The 16,025-nt window shown below is 43.5% G+C and overlaps 1 protein-coding gene across 1 annotated transcript in view; it reads right to left on the bottom strand.

Moving 5' to 3' along the window:
- Positions 1 to 16,025, bottom strand: part of LOC124550625 (serine/arginine repetitive matrix protein 2-like) — a 237,764-nt gene that overhangs the window by 109,678 nt on the left and 112,061 nt on the right. Inside the window, exons 10-11 of the mRNA XM_047125347.1 lie at positions 5,381 to 5,441; positions 4,750 to 5,061 (exon numbers count right to left, since the gene is read on the bottom strand). Coding sequence (XP_046981303.1) covers positions 4,750 to 5,061; positions 5,381 to 5,441 — 373 coding nt within the window. The remainder of the gene's footprint in view (positions 1 to 4,749; positions 5,062 to 5,380; positions 5,442 to 16,025) is intronic.

The raw sequence follows: 16,025 nt of genomic DNA, 5'->3' as shown, positions 1-16,025 counted from the left end.
CAGCAGATCGATCCACTGCCAATTACAACGGCCAGTCATTGCCTTCACATCACATAATTCAGCGTGAAACACTAATTTTGAGTCTTCCGCTACTGTCAGCACATAGAAACAGTGTTTCACCATGGCAGTCCAGCTTGTGATCGTTTGGCCAGCTGGGCAGTAAGTGACGCCCAGTCTGTGTCCGTCTGCTCCATCGCCGGAACTCTGCCACCACCGGGCCACAAAGGAGGGACTTCTGCCTGAGTGTCCACCCGGGCAGCCAATAATCCTCCAGGTGCCACCTAATCGGCTTCACTCGCCATCACTCCATCGTGTAGCAACTTGCATGTCTGTGTCTCGACAGCGTCGAATATTACGTGAAGAAGAAAATGCATGTGACTGACGGAACTAGCAGAATGAAATAATTAAAGACTTGTTGTGTTCCTTCCCATGTATGTCTGTTGCCACTTCTCAGCAATTGCGTGGTGGAGTTGTATAAATGAGTAAAGCAGCAATAAAGAAGAACCGTATCCTCACATGGACACGCCTCTGCCGATGTCCACATAGCCATCTTCGGTAGAGAACACAGGAACACAGCCCACACGACCGACTGAACGTATTTTCCTATTACAATAAGCTGCTGACTGCTCTTTTTCATCCAACATGTGCCTGATCGTATAACACGCAAGCTGCAACGTTGGTCGCTATTTCTTTCCAATTACCAGTATGAAATTCCGTACCACACTATGGCACAACAAGCTAACGCTCCACTTCGTCTCGGAGAAATAATACAGAATTCGATCCACCCGAAACTTCCTGTCTTAAAATTGATCAATCTGATTTGCAAGCACTGCAAGCTTTTCCCTCAGATGGTAAGCAGATCCTGCAAGCAACTGTATAGGGACACTCACTCCACCTGCTCAAGTAGTACATGCAGGTGGGTTGGTCTCGAACCCTGAAATCAATTTCATGTTCAGTACTGCCACATTACTATGCACGACTGAACATCCTTTCTCTTCACTCGCCGCTTCAGGCTTTGTTCATGAAAACATATCTGTACGGGTCCAGTAAAATCTCTGAAATTCTGTAATTTCATTTGTATAAGTACCTGCACCTGGGCTTGGCTTTCAGACTGGATCAGCCTTTTACTTTCGATGCTGAGATGCCATTACAAAAACTGGAGAACCTTGACAGCAATTCTGTTCACGTGTGAGGAGGAATTTAAAGTAGATTGGGGCAGTAGTGAGAATTTGAATCGAGAAGGCAGCTGTGCCAGGGTAATGCGTGTAGTTGTGTGAACCGTTGTGCTAAGGTCGCTTAGTGCCGACCGCGCCTACCTACACTATGTGACCAAAAGTATCCGGACACATGGCTGAAAATGAGATACAAGTTAGTGGCGCCCTCCATCGGTAATTCTGGAGTTCAGTATGGTGTTAGCCCACCCTTAGCCTTGATGACAGCTTCCACTCTCGCAGGCATACGTTCAATCAGGTGCTGGAAGGTTTCTTGGGGAATGGCAGTCCATTCTGCATGGAATGCTGCACTGAGGAGAGGTATCGATGTCGGTCGGTGAGGCCTGGCAAGGAGGTCGGGGTTCCAACCACTCCGCCAAAGGCCGTGTATTATGAACAGGTGCTCGATTGTGTTGAAAGATGCAATCGCCATCCCCGAACTACTCTTCTACAGTGGGAAGCAAGAAGGTGCTTAAAACATCAATGTAGCCCTGTGCTGTGATAGTGCCACGCAAAACAACAAGGGGTACAAACCCCCTCCATGAAAACATGAACCACACCATGACAGAACCGCCTCCGAATTTTACTGTTGGCACTACACACGCTGGCAGGTGACGTTCACCGGGCGTTCGCCATACCCACACCCTGCCATCGTATCGCCACATTGTGTACCGTGATTCGTCACTCCACACAACTTTTTAGTCTTTGAAATATTTCAGTCGATTTCAAAGATTTTGACGAGATTACCACAGTGATGTGATAAACTTGATTTTTATTTTCGTTTACTTTAACCTCCGTCAGTCAATATATAGCTTTCTCCAATCTCGTGAATTGACGATGAACGTGAAAATGAGTTTCGATCTCACACGGAGGCTTTCCAGCAATTATTGTTCCTGCGAACTATTCGCGACTGTAACAGGAAAAGGGAGAAATGCAATTTACATAAAGTACCCTCCCCTACACACCAGAGAAGAAAGCGAGTTCGTATTGGATTGGCAACCATTTGTGACCTATTTTGAAATTTTGAAGTCTGTAGATCATCAGGAAGTTAGTTTTTGAAACAGTTACACAATTTGTACCGATCAGACTGTCGGACCATAGGAAAACGTGTAAAGACGCGTACAAACTAGGCCAATGAAGGCCAACGAAAGACACACGACTGCCTCATTGGCCGAGATTTGCTTAGTGTGTGTGACCGCAGATCGAAGGCAACGAAGCGATTGGCCTCCGTTGCGGTTCGGTCTGCTTGTGGTAATGTGAAAGCGTTGTGGTGGGTTGGGCTTGTGTCCCCTCTGAAAGTGTGGACGCCGGGTCGAATTTTCGTCGTTTCTGCAGCGAGTTGCTGCGTGTGTTTATTCATTGTATTTAAAAGCAATGGAGTATGCAGTGGCATAATTATAGCTGACAGAGTTTCGTTACGAACGATAATGTGTATGGGATGCTACGAACTGCGATTATGAAAAAAATTGAAAAGATGCGACGTATTGAGGAAAATTAGTAAGCCTACAGAAAGTAATGTTAGTGACGTGAAAGAAATGAAATCTAGTCTGTAGTGACGCCTTTTCGCTCGTGAATGACAAAGAGAAACAAATAAAACTGGGAGTGGCGCCGAGTGGTGCCTAAAAGAGGTGTCGCCTTACGAAATTTTAGGGCCTACAGAATAGAACAACAATTCGAAATTTGTAACTTTCCTCAGGAAATATTAAGAAATAGCCGGTAATCTAACTGAGCTTCGAGGTGTGACATTAATTTTGTCCAACCTCAGTTCTGAACTTTTTAAAAGAGAGGCTGACCGCTTGTATCGCTTCTTTTCCTTCTTCTTTTTCTGATTATCAGCTTCTTGCAGTGAAATAAATGGTGTACATTCTGCGTCAAGTAAATCCTGTTCTTGCCTCAAACAACCGGCCGATGAAATGCTAATTAAAACGCTTCTTTATACACTATTGGCCATTAAAATTGCTACACCACGAAGGTGACGTGGTACAGACGTGAAATTTAACCGACAGGAAGAAGATGCTGTGATATACAAATGATTAGCTTTTCAGTGCATTTACACAAGGCTGGCGCCGGTGGCGACACCTACAACCTGCGGACACGAGGAAAGTTTCCAACCGATTTCTCATACACAAACAGCAGTTGACCGGCGCTGCCTGGTGAAACGTTGTTGTGATGCCTCGTGTAAGGAGGAAAAATGCGTACCATCACGATCTGACTTTGGTAAAGGTCGGATTGTAGGCTATCGCGATCGCGGTTTATCGTATCGCGACATTGCTACTCGCGTTGGTCGAGGTCCAATGACTGTTAGCAGAATGTGGAACCGGTGTGTTAGGGAGGGTAATACGGAACGTGCGTGCTGGATCCCAACGGCCTCGTATCACTTGCAGTCGAGATGACAAGCATCTTATCCGCATGGCTGTAACGGATCGTGCAGCCACGTCTCGATCCCTGAGTCAACAGATCGGGACGTTTGCAAGACAACATCATGTGCACGAACAGTTCGACGACGTTTGCAGCAGCATGGACTATCAGCTCGGAGACCATGGCTGTGGTTACCCTTGACGCTGCATCACAGACAGGAGCGCCTGCGATGGTGTACTCAACGACGAACCTGGGTGCACGAATGGCAAAGTCTCATTTCTTTCGGATGAATGCAGGTTCTATCTACAGCATCATGATGGTTGCATCCGTGTTTGGCGACATCGCGGTGAACGCACATTGGAAGCGTGTATTCGTCATCGCCATACTGGCGTATCACCCGGCGTGATGGTATGGGGTGCCATTGGTCACACGTCTCGGTCGCCTCTTGTTCGCATTGACGGCACTTTGAACAGTGGACGTTACATTTCAGATGTGTTACTACCCGTGGCTCTACCCTCCATTCGATCCCTGCATTTCAGCAGGATAATGGACGACCGCATGTTGCAGGTCCTGTACGTGGCTTTCTGGATACAGAAAATGTTCGACTGCTGTCCTGGCCAGCACATTCTTCTCTCACCAATTAAAAACGTCTGGTCAATGGTGGCCGAGCAACTGGCTCGTCACAATACGCCAGTCACTACTCTTGACGAACTGTGGTATCGTGTTGAAGCTACACGGGTAGCTGTACGTGTACACGCCACCCAAGCTGTGTTTGACTCATTGGCCAGGCGTATCGAGGCCGTTATTACGGCCAGAGGTGGTTGTTCTGGGTACTGACTTCTCAGGATCTAAGCACCCAAATTGCGTGAAAATGTAATCACATGTGAGTTGTAGTATAATATATTTGTCCAATGAATACCCGTTTATCATCTGCATTTCTTCTTTGTGTAGCAATTTTAATGGCCACTAGTGTTACAATAACAATACGGGAGCGACCTCGAAAAGTTATCAAAGCCATCTGCAATTCCACCTGGGCGAAACCGTCGTCCGCGAGCCCCCGGTTGGTGAGGGTGAGACGCCGAACGCCTACGCGTTGGCGACCGATGTTCGGTCTAGTTCACTGGCTGTTGGTCGGCGTTTGCTGGCCTATCGTGTACAGAGGTGGGGACGTGAGACTCGCCTGCGCGGTGTCGGGCTGGCGGTCCCGCCTCTCGGCGGCGCCGGCGGGCTCCGGCAGGTCTGCGGGCGGCGCGTCCAGCGGGGGCCTGGCCTGCTGCTGCTGCTGCTGCGGCTGCGGCTGCCCCTCCTCCGGCGGGCGGCGCGGCTTCAGCTTGCGCAGCTCGCTCAGCCGCTCCTCCTGCTCGCGCTCCGACCGGAACGGCGTCCGCTGCTGGCGCGGCGGCTCCGCCGGCGGCCGCTCCGCCCCCGCATCCCTCTCCCTCTCCTCTGCCTGCTGCTGCTGGGACTTCTTGTGCGGGGGTGGCGGGGGCGGCTGCTCGGCGGCTTCGGCGGTGGCGGTGGCGGTGGAAGCGGCAGCGGCGGACCTGTTGCAATAATTCCGTCACGTGCAAACAGGGTCGGATCCAGAGGGGTGGGGGTGGGGGGGGGAGGCAATTGCCCCCCCACCTGGTGCGTGATTGATCTTTTTTTTCCGACTGCTTTAGGGGCTGATTACGTCGGCCTATCTAGTGTGTTTTACTTGAAGTCGAAGATGTAAACAACGGCACGCAGTTTGATGTAACAATACAAAAAGAGACCTTGAAGCCTCTTCCATTTAGTGAATAAACTACAGAAGAAACAACTATACTTACGAATAAAATGATAATATTCGCTGATGCATGAGCGATCTGTGTCCCTTTTTTAGCACTTTCCCTGCAGTGCGTATGTAAGATTTTGTTTCTAGTGGCAATTTGCAAAGAGATGGTGTTGATAATTAAGCGATGAACACCGATGGAATACTTGAAAATATTATCATTAGTTGCAAATAGTGAGAACCTTACGACAGTCCCTTTTGTTCTGCAATTGCAGGTTTTCGATCTGGATGAACGCTTCTCCCCCATTTTGGCTTTCTTATCACTTTTGATGTGGAATGTGAACAAACATTAATTAGCCAAATGTAATAATGTACACGTAAATAACGTCTGTGGATTCATTTACAATCCATTCTCTCATACAGTAAGAATATAAATGTTACGGTAAGCAGATTCAAACAGATACTGACGTAATTAACAATATAAGATGATTTCCTGAACACAGTCAAATACCCTATTATAACTTTTCGCAGTCGTATCGTCATTGCTGCGTATAAACACATGCGCGAATTCGATGGCAACATTCTGTCATATGAAAGCAATTGGTGAACTAATTTCGAAGATTTAAGAATGGAAACGAACATTTCCATTTGTATAGATTATTTTACATTAGCACACAAACAGGGAGTTTTTAAAGTGCACGTGTTGTATTTGAAGAATATTTTTAGGTAATGCAGTAAGTTATTTCATCAAACGCGTGTGTGTGCGCGCGCGTATATAGAGTATTAATGCTTTTATTTGGAATTAATTTTTTGGAAGGCAGGTACCAAAACATTTGCCCCCCCCCCCCCTCCCGACCGAGATCCCGGATCCGCCCCTGCGTGCAGACAAGTATGTTACACTTATAGAGGCGAGTTTGAAAAACACAAAAGGTAGAGTACGCGTGGGGAAATTGGAGTCAGAAGAATTTGTAATAAAGAACGGACTTAAACAGGGAGATGCCCCTACTTTTTAATTTAGTCCTAGAATATATTGTACGAATGGCAGCAGATAATTCAGAGGGTGTGGAGTTAAATGGAAATATTAAGATATTAGGGTATGCAGATGATCTGAACATTGTTAGCGTTAGAAAGAATCTATAACAGCAAATGCGAATGCGTTAATCGAGGCTAGTGAAGATGTAGGTCTAAGGATAAGTGAAGACAAAACTAAATACCTGGTTACTACTAGATTTCCCCCCCCCCCCCCCCCCCCCCCCATGAACCATAGGCATTGCCGTTGGTAAAATAGTCCCCCATTCGGATCTCCGGGCGGGGAATACTCAGGAGGACGTCATTATCAGGAGAAAGAAAACTGGCGTTCTACGGATCGGAGGGTGGAATGTCAGATCCCTTAATCGGGCAGGTAGGCTAGAAAATTTAAAAAAGGAAATGCATAGGTTAAAGTTAGATATAGTGGGAATTAGTGAAGTTCGGTGGCAGGAGGAACAAGACCTCTGGTCAGGTGAATACAGGTTTATAGCTACAAAATCAAATAGGGGTAATCCAGGAGTAGGTTTAATAATGAATAGAAAAATAGGAGTGCGGGTAAGCTACTACAAACAGCATAGTGAGCGCATTATTGTGGCCAAGATAGACACGAAGCTCATGCCTACTACAGTAGTACAAGTTTATATGCCAACTAGCTCTGCGGATGACGAAGAAAATGAAGAAATGTATGATGAGATAAAAGAAATTATTCAGATAGTAAAGGGAGACGAAAATTTAATAGTCATGGGTGACTGGAATTCGATAGTAGGAAAAGGGAGAGGAGGAAACATAGTAGGTGAATATGGATTGGGGGGAAGAAATAAAAGAGGAAGCCGCCTTGTAGAATTTTGCACAGAGCATAACTTAATCATAGCTAACACTTGGTTCACGAATCATAAAAGAAGATTGTATACATGGAAGAATCCTGGAGATACTCACAGGTTTCAGATAGATTATATAATGGTAAGACAGAGATTTAGGAACCAGGTTTTAAATTGTAAGACATTTCCAGGGGCAGATGTGGACTCTCACCACAATCTATTGGTTATGAACTGTAGATTAAAACTGAAGAAACTGCAAAAAGGTGGGAATTTAAGGAGATGGGACCTAGATAAACTGACTAAAGCAGAGGTTGTACAGAGTTTCAGGGAGATCATAAGGGAACAATTGACAAGAATGGGGGAAAGAAATACAGTAGAAGAAGAATGGGTAGCTTCGAGGGATGAAGTAGTGAAGGCAGCAGAGGATCAAGTAGGTAAAAAGATGAGGGCTAGTAGAAATCCTTGCGTGACAGAAGAAATATTAAATTTAATTGATGAAAGGAGAAAATATAAAAACGCAGTAAATGAAGCAGGCAAAAAGGAATACAAACGTCTCAAAAAGGAGATCGACAGGAAGTGTAAAATGGCTAGGAAGGCATGGCTAGAGGACAAATGTAAGGATGTAGAGGCTTATCTAACTAGAGGCAAGATATATACTGCCTACAGGAAAATTAAAGAGACCTTTGGAGAAAAGAGAACCACTTGCATGAATATCAAGACCTCAGATGGAAACCCAGTTCTAAGCAAAGAAGGGAAAGCAGAAAGGTGGAAGGAGTATATGGAGTGTCTATAAAAGGGCGGCGTATTTCAGGGCAATATTATGGAAATGGAAGAGGATGTAGATGAAGATGAGATGAGAGATATGGTACTCCGTGAAGAGTTTGACAGAGCACTGAAAGACCTAAGTCGTAACAAGGCCCCAGGAGTAGACAACATCCCATTAGAACTACTGACAGCCTTGGGAGAGCCAGTCCTGACAAAACTCTACCGTCTGGTGAGCAAACTGTATGAAACAGGCGAAATACCATCGGACTTCAATAAGAATATAATAATTCAAATACCAGAGAAAGCAGGTGTTGGCAGACGTGAAAATTACCGAACTATCAGTTTAATAAGTCACGGCTGCAAAATACTAACGCGAATTCTTTACAGACGAATGGAAAAACTGGTAGAAGCCGACCTCGGGGAAGATCAGTTTGGATTCCGTAGAAATGTTGGAACACGTGAGGCAATACTGACCCTACGACTTATCCTAGAAGCTAGATTAAGGAAAGGCAAACCTACGTTTCTCGCATTTGTAGACTTAGAGAAAGCTTTTGACAATGTTGACTGGAATACTCTCTTTCAAATTCTGGAGGTGGCAGGGGTAAAATACAGGGAGCGAAAGGCTATTTACAATTTGTACAGAAACCAGATGGCAGTTATAAAAGCCGAGGGGCACGAAAAAGAAGCAGTGGTTGGGAAGGGAGTGAGACAGGGTTGTACCCTCTCCCCAATGTTATTCAATCTGTATATTGAGCAAGCAGTAAAGGAAACAAAAGAAAAATTCGGAGTAGGTATTAAAACCCATGGAGAAGAAATAAGAACTCTGAGGTTCGCCGATGACATTGTAATTCTGTCAGAGACAGCAAAGGACTTGGAAGAGCAGTTGAACGGAATGGACAGTGTCTTGAAAGGAGGGTATAAGACGAACATCAACAAAGGCAAAACGAGGATAATGGAATGTAATCGAATTAAATCGGGTGATGCTGAGGGAATTAGATTAGGAAATGAAACACTTAAAGTAGAAAAGGAATTTTGCTATTTGGGGAGCAAAATAACTGATGATGGTCGAAGTAGAGAGGATATAAAATGTAGACTGGCAATGGCAAGGAAAGCGTTTCTGAAGAAGATAAATTTGTTAACATCGAGTATAGATTTAAGTGTCAGGAAGTCGTTTCTAAAAGTATTTGTATCGAGTTTAGCCACGTATGGAAGTGAAACATGGACGATAAATAGTTTGGACAAGAAGAGAATAGAAGCTTTCGAAATGTGATGCTACAGAAGAATGCTGAAGATTAGGTGGGTAGATCACATAACTAATGAGGAGGTGTTGAATAGAATTGGGGAGAAGAGGAGTTTGTGGCACAACATGACTAGAAGAAGGGATCGGTTGGTAGGACATTATCTGAGGCATCAAGGGATCAACAGTTTACTATTGGAGGGCAGCGTGTAGGGTAAAAATCGTAGAGGGAAACCAAGAGATAAATACACTAAGCAGATTCAGAAGGATGTAAGTTGCAGTAGGTACTGGGAGATGAAGAAGCTTGCACAGGGTAGAGTAGCATGGAGAGCTGCATCAAACCAGTCTCAGAACTGAATATATATATATATATATATATATATATATATATATATATATATATATATTATGAATTAAGGTACCCTACACCGTTTTCCTGTCTGTGTGCTATGGCTTATCCCAGGAACTGCTGTACCGACTTCGGTATAGTTTTCTCTAATAGACAGACTGATTCACGAGAAAGGTTTGTGTATCTCACTACATTTTAAAAAGAAGTCGGCCGCGCGGGGTAGCCGTGTGGGCGCCTTGTCACGGCCCGCGCGGCTCCCCCCGTCGGAGGTTGGAGCCCTCCCTCGGGCATGGGTGTTTTCGTTTTGTCCTTAGCATAAGTTAGTTTAAGTTAGGTTAAGTAGTGCGTAAGCTTAGGAACCGATGACCTCAGCAGTTTGGTCCCATAAGACCTTACCACAAATTTCCAACAACAAGTCATCCAACCGTAGGTACAATTACTTAGTGCTACACGTCCAAACCAGGATGGGTCACAAGTGTGCGTGTGTGCGTAGAACATATTCTTATTAGTTTGCGTGTGAGCTATTTATAGAATCATTTTCTCGGTACAGATGTTTCATTACAACAGTAGCATGTAAGGTGCATGCATTACAGTAACCACAGAAGGAAACTTTCTTTGGTGTTGTGTACTCTTGAAGTAATAAAAGTTCATTTGATACACTGGGGTAACTAATGTTGTACTATGCTTCGTGGTACAACCATCATCATCATCTTCATCATCATACATTAGTACATGTGCAGGGTAATTTTTCAGCTTTGGCATGATCATCATCGGAACATTCTTTCATGCATTTCTAGGTAATAAAGTCTAGTGGCAAACCTCTCATTCAATAGTTTATTTGTTTATATTATATTCAGAATTAGTGGGTAATCTGCTACAGGGTCATTATTAATTTTTGTTCTGGCAAGCTGTAAATGGAAGGAAGAAATATTAGAGTTTAATCTTCTGTCGACATTGGGCCCTTAGAGAGCAAGTTCTGTCTCGGATTAAGAAAGGATGGTGAAGGAAATCGACCACGCCCTGTTCAAAGACATTTGGCTGGAGTGGTTTCGGGAAACTGCAGAAAACACAAATCTGGATGGGTGGACAGGGATTTGAACCGTTGTTCTCTTGAATGCGAGTGCAATGTGCCAAGCCCTGCACCACCAAGCTTGGCAGCAGGCTGTGGAGCCTTGTGCAAGGGAAGTGAAGGTGGTCAGCCAGACAGGAGCTGCTACTGAAGTGAGAAGGCGGAGCTTACTCCCCCCACACGCGACAGCTAGTAACCGCACACATGGTGGAAAGCGATATAAGCAGTTACTCCTCACCTGGGAATGCTGTAGAGAGAATGTGGGGTACGCAGTTACTGGTCATGGGGTATTATAATACCTTTATCTAAAAGCATGTATAGGAATAAGTGAAATACAGGGTGATTCAAAAAGAATACCACAACTTTAGGAATTTAAAACTCTGCAACGACAAAAGGCAGAGCTAAGCATTATCTGTCGGCGAATTAAGGAAGCTATAAAGTTTCATTTAGTTGTACATTTGTTCGCTTGAGGCGCTGTTGACTAGGCGTCAGCGTAAGTTGATGCTAAGATGGCGACCGCTCAACAGAAAGCTTTTTGTGTTATTGAGTACGGCAGAAGTGAATCGACGACAGTTGTTCAGCGTGCATTTCGAACGAAGTATGGTGTTAAACCTCCTGATAGGTGGTGTATTAAACGTTGGTATAAACAGTTTACAGAGAATGGGTGTTTGTGCAAAGGGAAAAGTTTCGTTTCAAAGATTGTGTTTAGTGATGAAGCAACTTTCCACACTAACGGGAAAGTCAACCGTCACAATGTCTGTATATGGGGCACTGAGAATCCGCGGGAAACAACTCAGTATGAACGTGACTCGCCTAAGGTGAACGTTTTCTGTGCCATTTCAGCCAATAAAGTTTTTGGTCCCTTTTTCTTCGAAGGTGCTGCTGTAACTGGACTACAGTATCTGGAGATGTTAGAGAATTGGCTGTTCCCTCAGCTCGAACAAGAAGCACAACAATTCATATTTCAGCAGGATGGAGCGCCACCACATTGCCACTTATCTGTCCGTAACTACCTGAACCTCAACTACCCGAGGCGATGGATCGGCCGCCAGGCAGCCCGTGACAGAGCACTTCATCACTGGCCTCCAAGAAGCCCTGATCTTACCCCCTGCGAATTTTTCTTATGGGGGTATGTTAAGGATATGGTGTTTCGGCCACCACTCCCAGCCACCATTGATGATTTGAAACGAGAAATAACAGCAGCTATCCAAACTGTTACGCCTGATATGCTACAGAGAGTGTGGAACGAGTTGGAGTATCGGATTGATATTGCTCGTGTATCTGGAGGGGGCCATATTGAACATCTCTGAACTTGTTTTTGAGTGAAAAAAAAACTTTTTAAATACTCTTTGTAATGATGTATAACAGAAGGTTATATTATGTTTCCTTCATTAAATACACATTTTTAAAGTTGTGGTATTCTTTTTGAATCACCCTGTATAAATACGGATAACCATACCAGTCACTTTATAAAATTTTGTTTATTTGGTTAAACTATTTTTCGAAGCTTTTCAGGCTAGTCTTCAGATGGGGCTGGCAGAAGTTGCATACTTATTTTCTTAGCGTGATGCAGACTGCTGGCTATGTGACAACAAGATGGGGAACACTTCAATGTACCGCCTTGAGTAATAGTTATTCTGCAAGTTGTGTCGAAAACCGAATTTATTTACTTAATGTGGCGGTGTGTGCGGTATTGTTATTAGCATCCACATGGCACCTTCGATTTTCATTACCTTTCGTTCACAAAATTAATCAATATTTGCTATAGACACTTTCACCACAAATCCGCTAGCTTCCAGCATTTGCTATACAACCGATGTATGCTACAGAGATCTTCGATCAAATATGTAACATTTTTAGCTTGGAAACCGATTTTTGGTTTTTAGTATGTAAAATAATCATTGTGTACGCTGGTATAGATCGGCGTTAACATGAATGTTCTTAAAACAGTTTTACAGTAAATACGGGTTAAGAAAATTGCACCTGGACAAAACTTTAAATTAAATCCTGCTTTGTCTCTGTTCTTATTTTTACAAGGCCTTCAATTGTCAGTAATTTTGTTAATTTATTCCACGAACGGTTTCAAAGCTTAAAGCTTCAGCTTCAGGTCCCACAAAATAGTTTTGGGTACAGAAATGTGTGGGGGTCGGGCCAGTCAGTGATGGGTGATCACACCCCCATGAAACAAACACATGGGAGCGTATGATCAGCAGCCAGAGTGTCCTCCTGGACAGCACGACACGGAAGTGACTACTCATGGAGCTTGAGACTCCAAAAGAGGTGGTAGAATAAATTAAGGAAAGCGAGTTTTTATCCTATAAATACGTTCCTCAGTTGCAGATATTCACCTGATCAAATATTTTGCTTGGAATATTGGATTATAGTAAACACAGATTTAGTTTATTGCAGCAGTTTATTTTTATATGTACACGGGCACTAGATTTGATGGACAACATTTACGTAATGAGCTACTCTAATTTTGTTAGGGCATTTTTCTCTCTAAGAATGTGGTGGGCTATAACGTCATTGGCTTTTTGAAGCTACATTTTACCTGTAGGAGTCTTACATCGATTGATAACACGAGAATTATTTTTTGTTACGTTACCAGCTGGTAATATAGTTATAATTTTTGTTTCTCACTTCAGTCTGGTGTTGGAGGAGTTAATCTGGTGCTATGTGTGATGATAAAAATTTACAGAAAAAGTATAGCAATTTTAGAGGGGTCATTTCATTACCACACTGCCTAAAGCTTATGGAAAAGAGGCTTACAGGATATGTGAGTTTGTCTCATTGGGTACTGGTCTGTTCATTTGGTGTCACGATGCAGTATCGTTCAATTCATTTTGTCATTTTCGTGCATTGGGGTTCTGTTACACTATCGCACATTCCTTTTTGAAGTAAGAGTCGTGTAGCCAACGCTTCTGCAGTTGTTATGTCACATCCAAACAAATAATGTACCTGACCTAAAAATATTTTATAACATTGTGAAATTGTAATGTTTTAAACAGTATACCATTTTACAAAATTAATTAATTTCTGTAAACTCAAATTATTGTAATAATTATTCAAAAATTTAAAATGTAAATCGAGATTTTACGTCAATCAACGTATATCTATGTATTTTATAATCACAATGTTAAGCCACCTTAGCCAAGCTTATCTTTCTTAGCACACTTCAAATCTGGTGCTAATCTGAGTTAGTTGCGAAGCTTAGTTTTGTAACACACTAACGCTCTGTAATGAAACGCAAATAAATCTATGTGTCAGAAGAAATAAGAAGACATTATTTATAAGAAAATTGAAAACCAGCAGCTCAACTTGTGGGCTGCAGGAACTACAAAAAATGCAGGATTATCATGGAGATTCAGTGAAGTGGAATCAAACACAAGGTAAGCAAAATACTATATTGTCCACGACTTTTGCTTAACAAACTTCATAATACATGCAACACATCTGTTGCATTCCAGCGACAGCAAAAAATTATATTTACCGAACCATTAACACGCAGCAAGAGAAGGTTACGAACACCATGGCCTTAGGACTAACAGAAGAACATTTGGCCTTAATTTTGCAGTTGGACAAATAATGGAAATATGAGGGTCGTTCCGAAAGTAATGCCTCCTAATTTTTTGTGGTGACTTCGAATGTCCGGCACAGATGTCGTTGGTGTAGTGCTAATGCTTGAACCTTCCTCTTTCATTTGCAGGTGGTTCCATTGTTCGGCGGTAGTTGACTCCAGCAGAGGTGTGATCCAAAATGGAGTCTGATATGGTAGGGCGTGTAAAACAGCGACGTGTGATTGAATTCGTTACTGCTGAAGAAATTGCGCCGATTGAAATAGATGGTTCAAATGGCTCTGAGCACTATGGGACTCAACTGCTGAGGTCATTAGTCCCCTAGAACTTAGAACTAGTTAAACCTAACTAACCTAAGGACATCACAAACATCCATGCCCGAGGCAGGATTCGAACCTGCGACCGTAGCGGTCTTGCGGTTCCAGACTGCAGCGCCTTTAACCGCACGGCCACTTCGGCCGGCGATTGAAATAGATCGACGCTTGCTAAAGGTGTATGGAGACGATACAGTAGAGGTGAGCAATGTGAGGCGATGGGTACGGCGCCTTCAAGATGCTGGAAAGGGTGCGCATGACAAGCCACGGACCGGTCGACCCTGCACAGCTGTTATACCTCGCAATGAAGGGCGTCTTCATCAACTTATCCGTGCTGATCGGCGGACAACGACCAGAGAATTGTGTGTAAAGCTGTAATGCCTTGGAAACAACGTTGGTTATCGCAAAGTCTGTGCGAGATGGGTCCCGCTGATGCTTACAGAAGAACAAAAAACTTATTGTTGTTGTTGTGGTCTTGTCCTGAGACTGGTTTGAAGCAGATCTCCATGCTACTCTATCCTGTGCAAGCTTCTTCATCTCCCAGTACCTACTGCAATCTACATCCTTCTGAATCTGTTTAGTGTATTCTTCTCTTGGTCTCCGTCTACGATTTTTACCCTACACGCTGGCCTCCAATCCCTTGATGCCTCAGAACATGTCCTACCAACCGATCCCTTCTTCTGGTCAAGTTGTGCCACGAACTTCTCTTCTCCCCAGTCCTATTCAATACTTCCTCATTAGTTATGTGATCTACCCATCTAATCTTCAGCATTCTTCTGTAGCACCACATTTCGAAAGCTTCTATTCTCTTCTTGTCCAAACTATTTATCGTCCATGTTTCACTTCCATACATGGCTACACTCCATACAAATACTTTTAGAAACGACTTCCTGACACTTAAATCTATACTCGATGTTAACAAATTTCTCTTCTTCAGAAACGCTTCCCTTGCCATTGCCAGTCTACATTTTATATCCTCTCTACTTCGACCATCATCAGTTATTTTACTCCCCAAATAGCAAAACTCCTTTACTACTTTAAGTGTCTCACTTCCTAATCTAATTCCCTCAGCATCACCCGACTTAATTAGACTACATTCCATTATCCTTGTTTTGCTTTTGTTGATGTTCATCTTATATCCTCCTTTCAAGACACTGTCCATTCCATTCAACTGCTCTTCTAAGTCCTTTGCTGTCTCTGACAGAATTACAATGTCTTCGGGTAACCTTATAGCTTTTATTTCTTCTCCATGGATTTTAATACCTGCTCCGAATTTTTCTTTTGTTTCCTTCACTGCTTGCTCAATATACAGATTGAATAACATCGGGGATAGGCTACAACCCTGTCTCACTCCCTTCCCAACCACTGCTTGCCTTTCGTGCCCCTCGACTCTTACAATTGCCATCTGGTTTCTGTACAAATTGTAAATAGCCTTTCGCTCCCTGTATTTTACCCATGCCACCTTCAGAATTTGAAAGAGAACATTCCAGTCAACATTGTCAAAAGCTTTCTCTAAGTCTACAAATGCTAGAAATGTAGGTTTGCCT

This window comes from Schistocerca americana, chromosome 9 (genome assembly GCF_021461395.2).
Source record: "Schistocerca americana isolate TAMUIC-IGC-003095 chromosome 9, iqSchAmer2.1, whole genome shotgun sequence".
Lineage (NCBI taxonomy): Eukaryota > Metazoa > Arthropoda > Insecta > Orthoptera > Acrididae > Schistocerca > Schistocerca americana.
The sequence above is the reverse complement of the archived record's forward strand: the minus strand, read 5'-3'. Positions and strand labels throughout refer to the sequence as shown.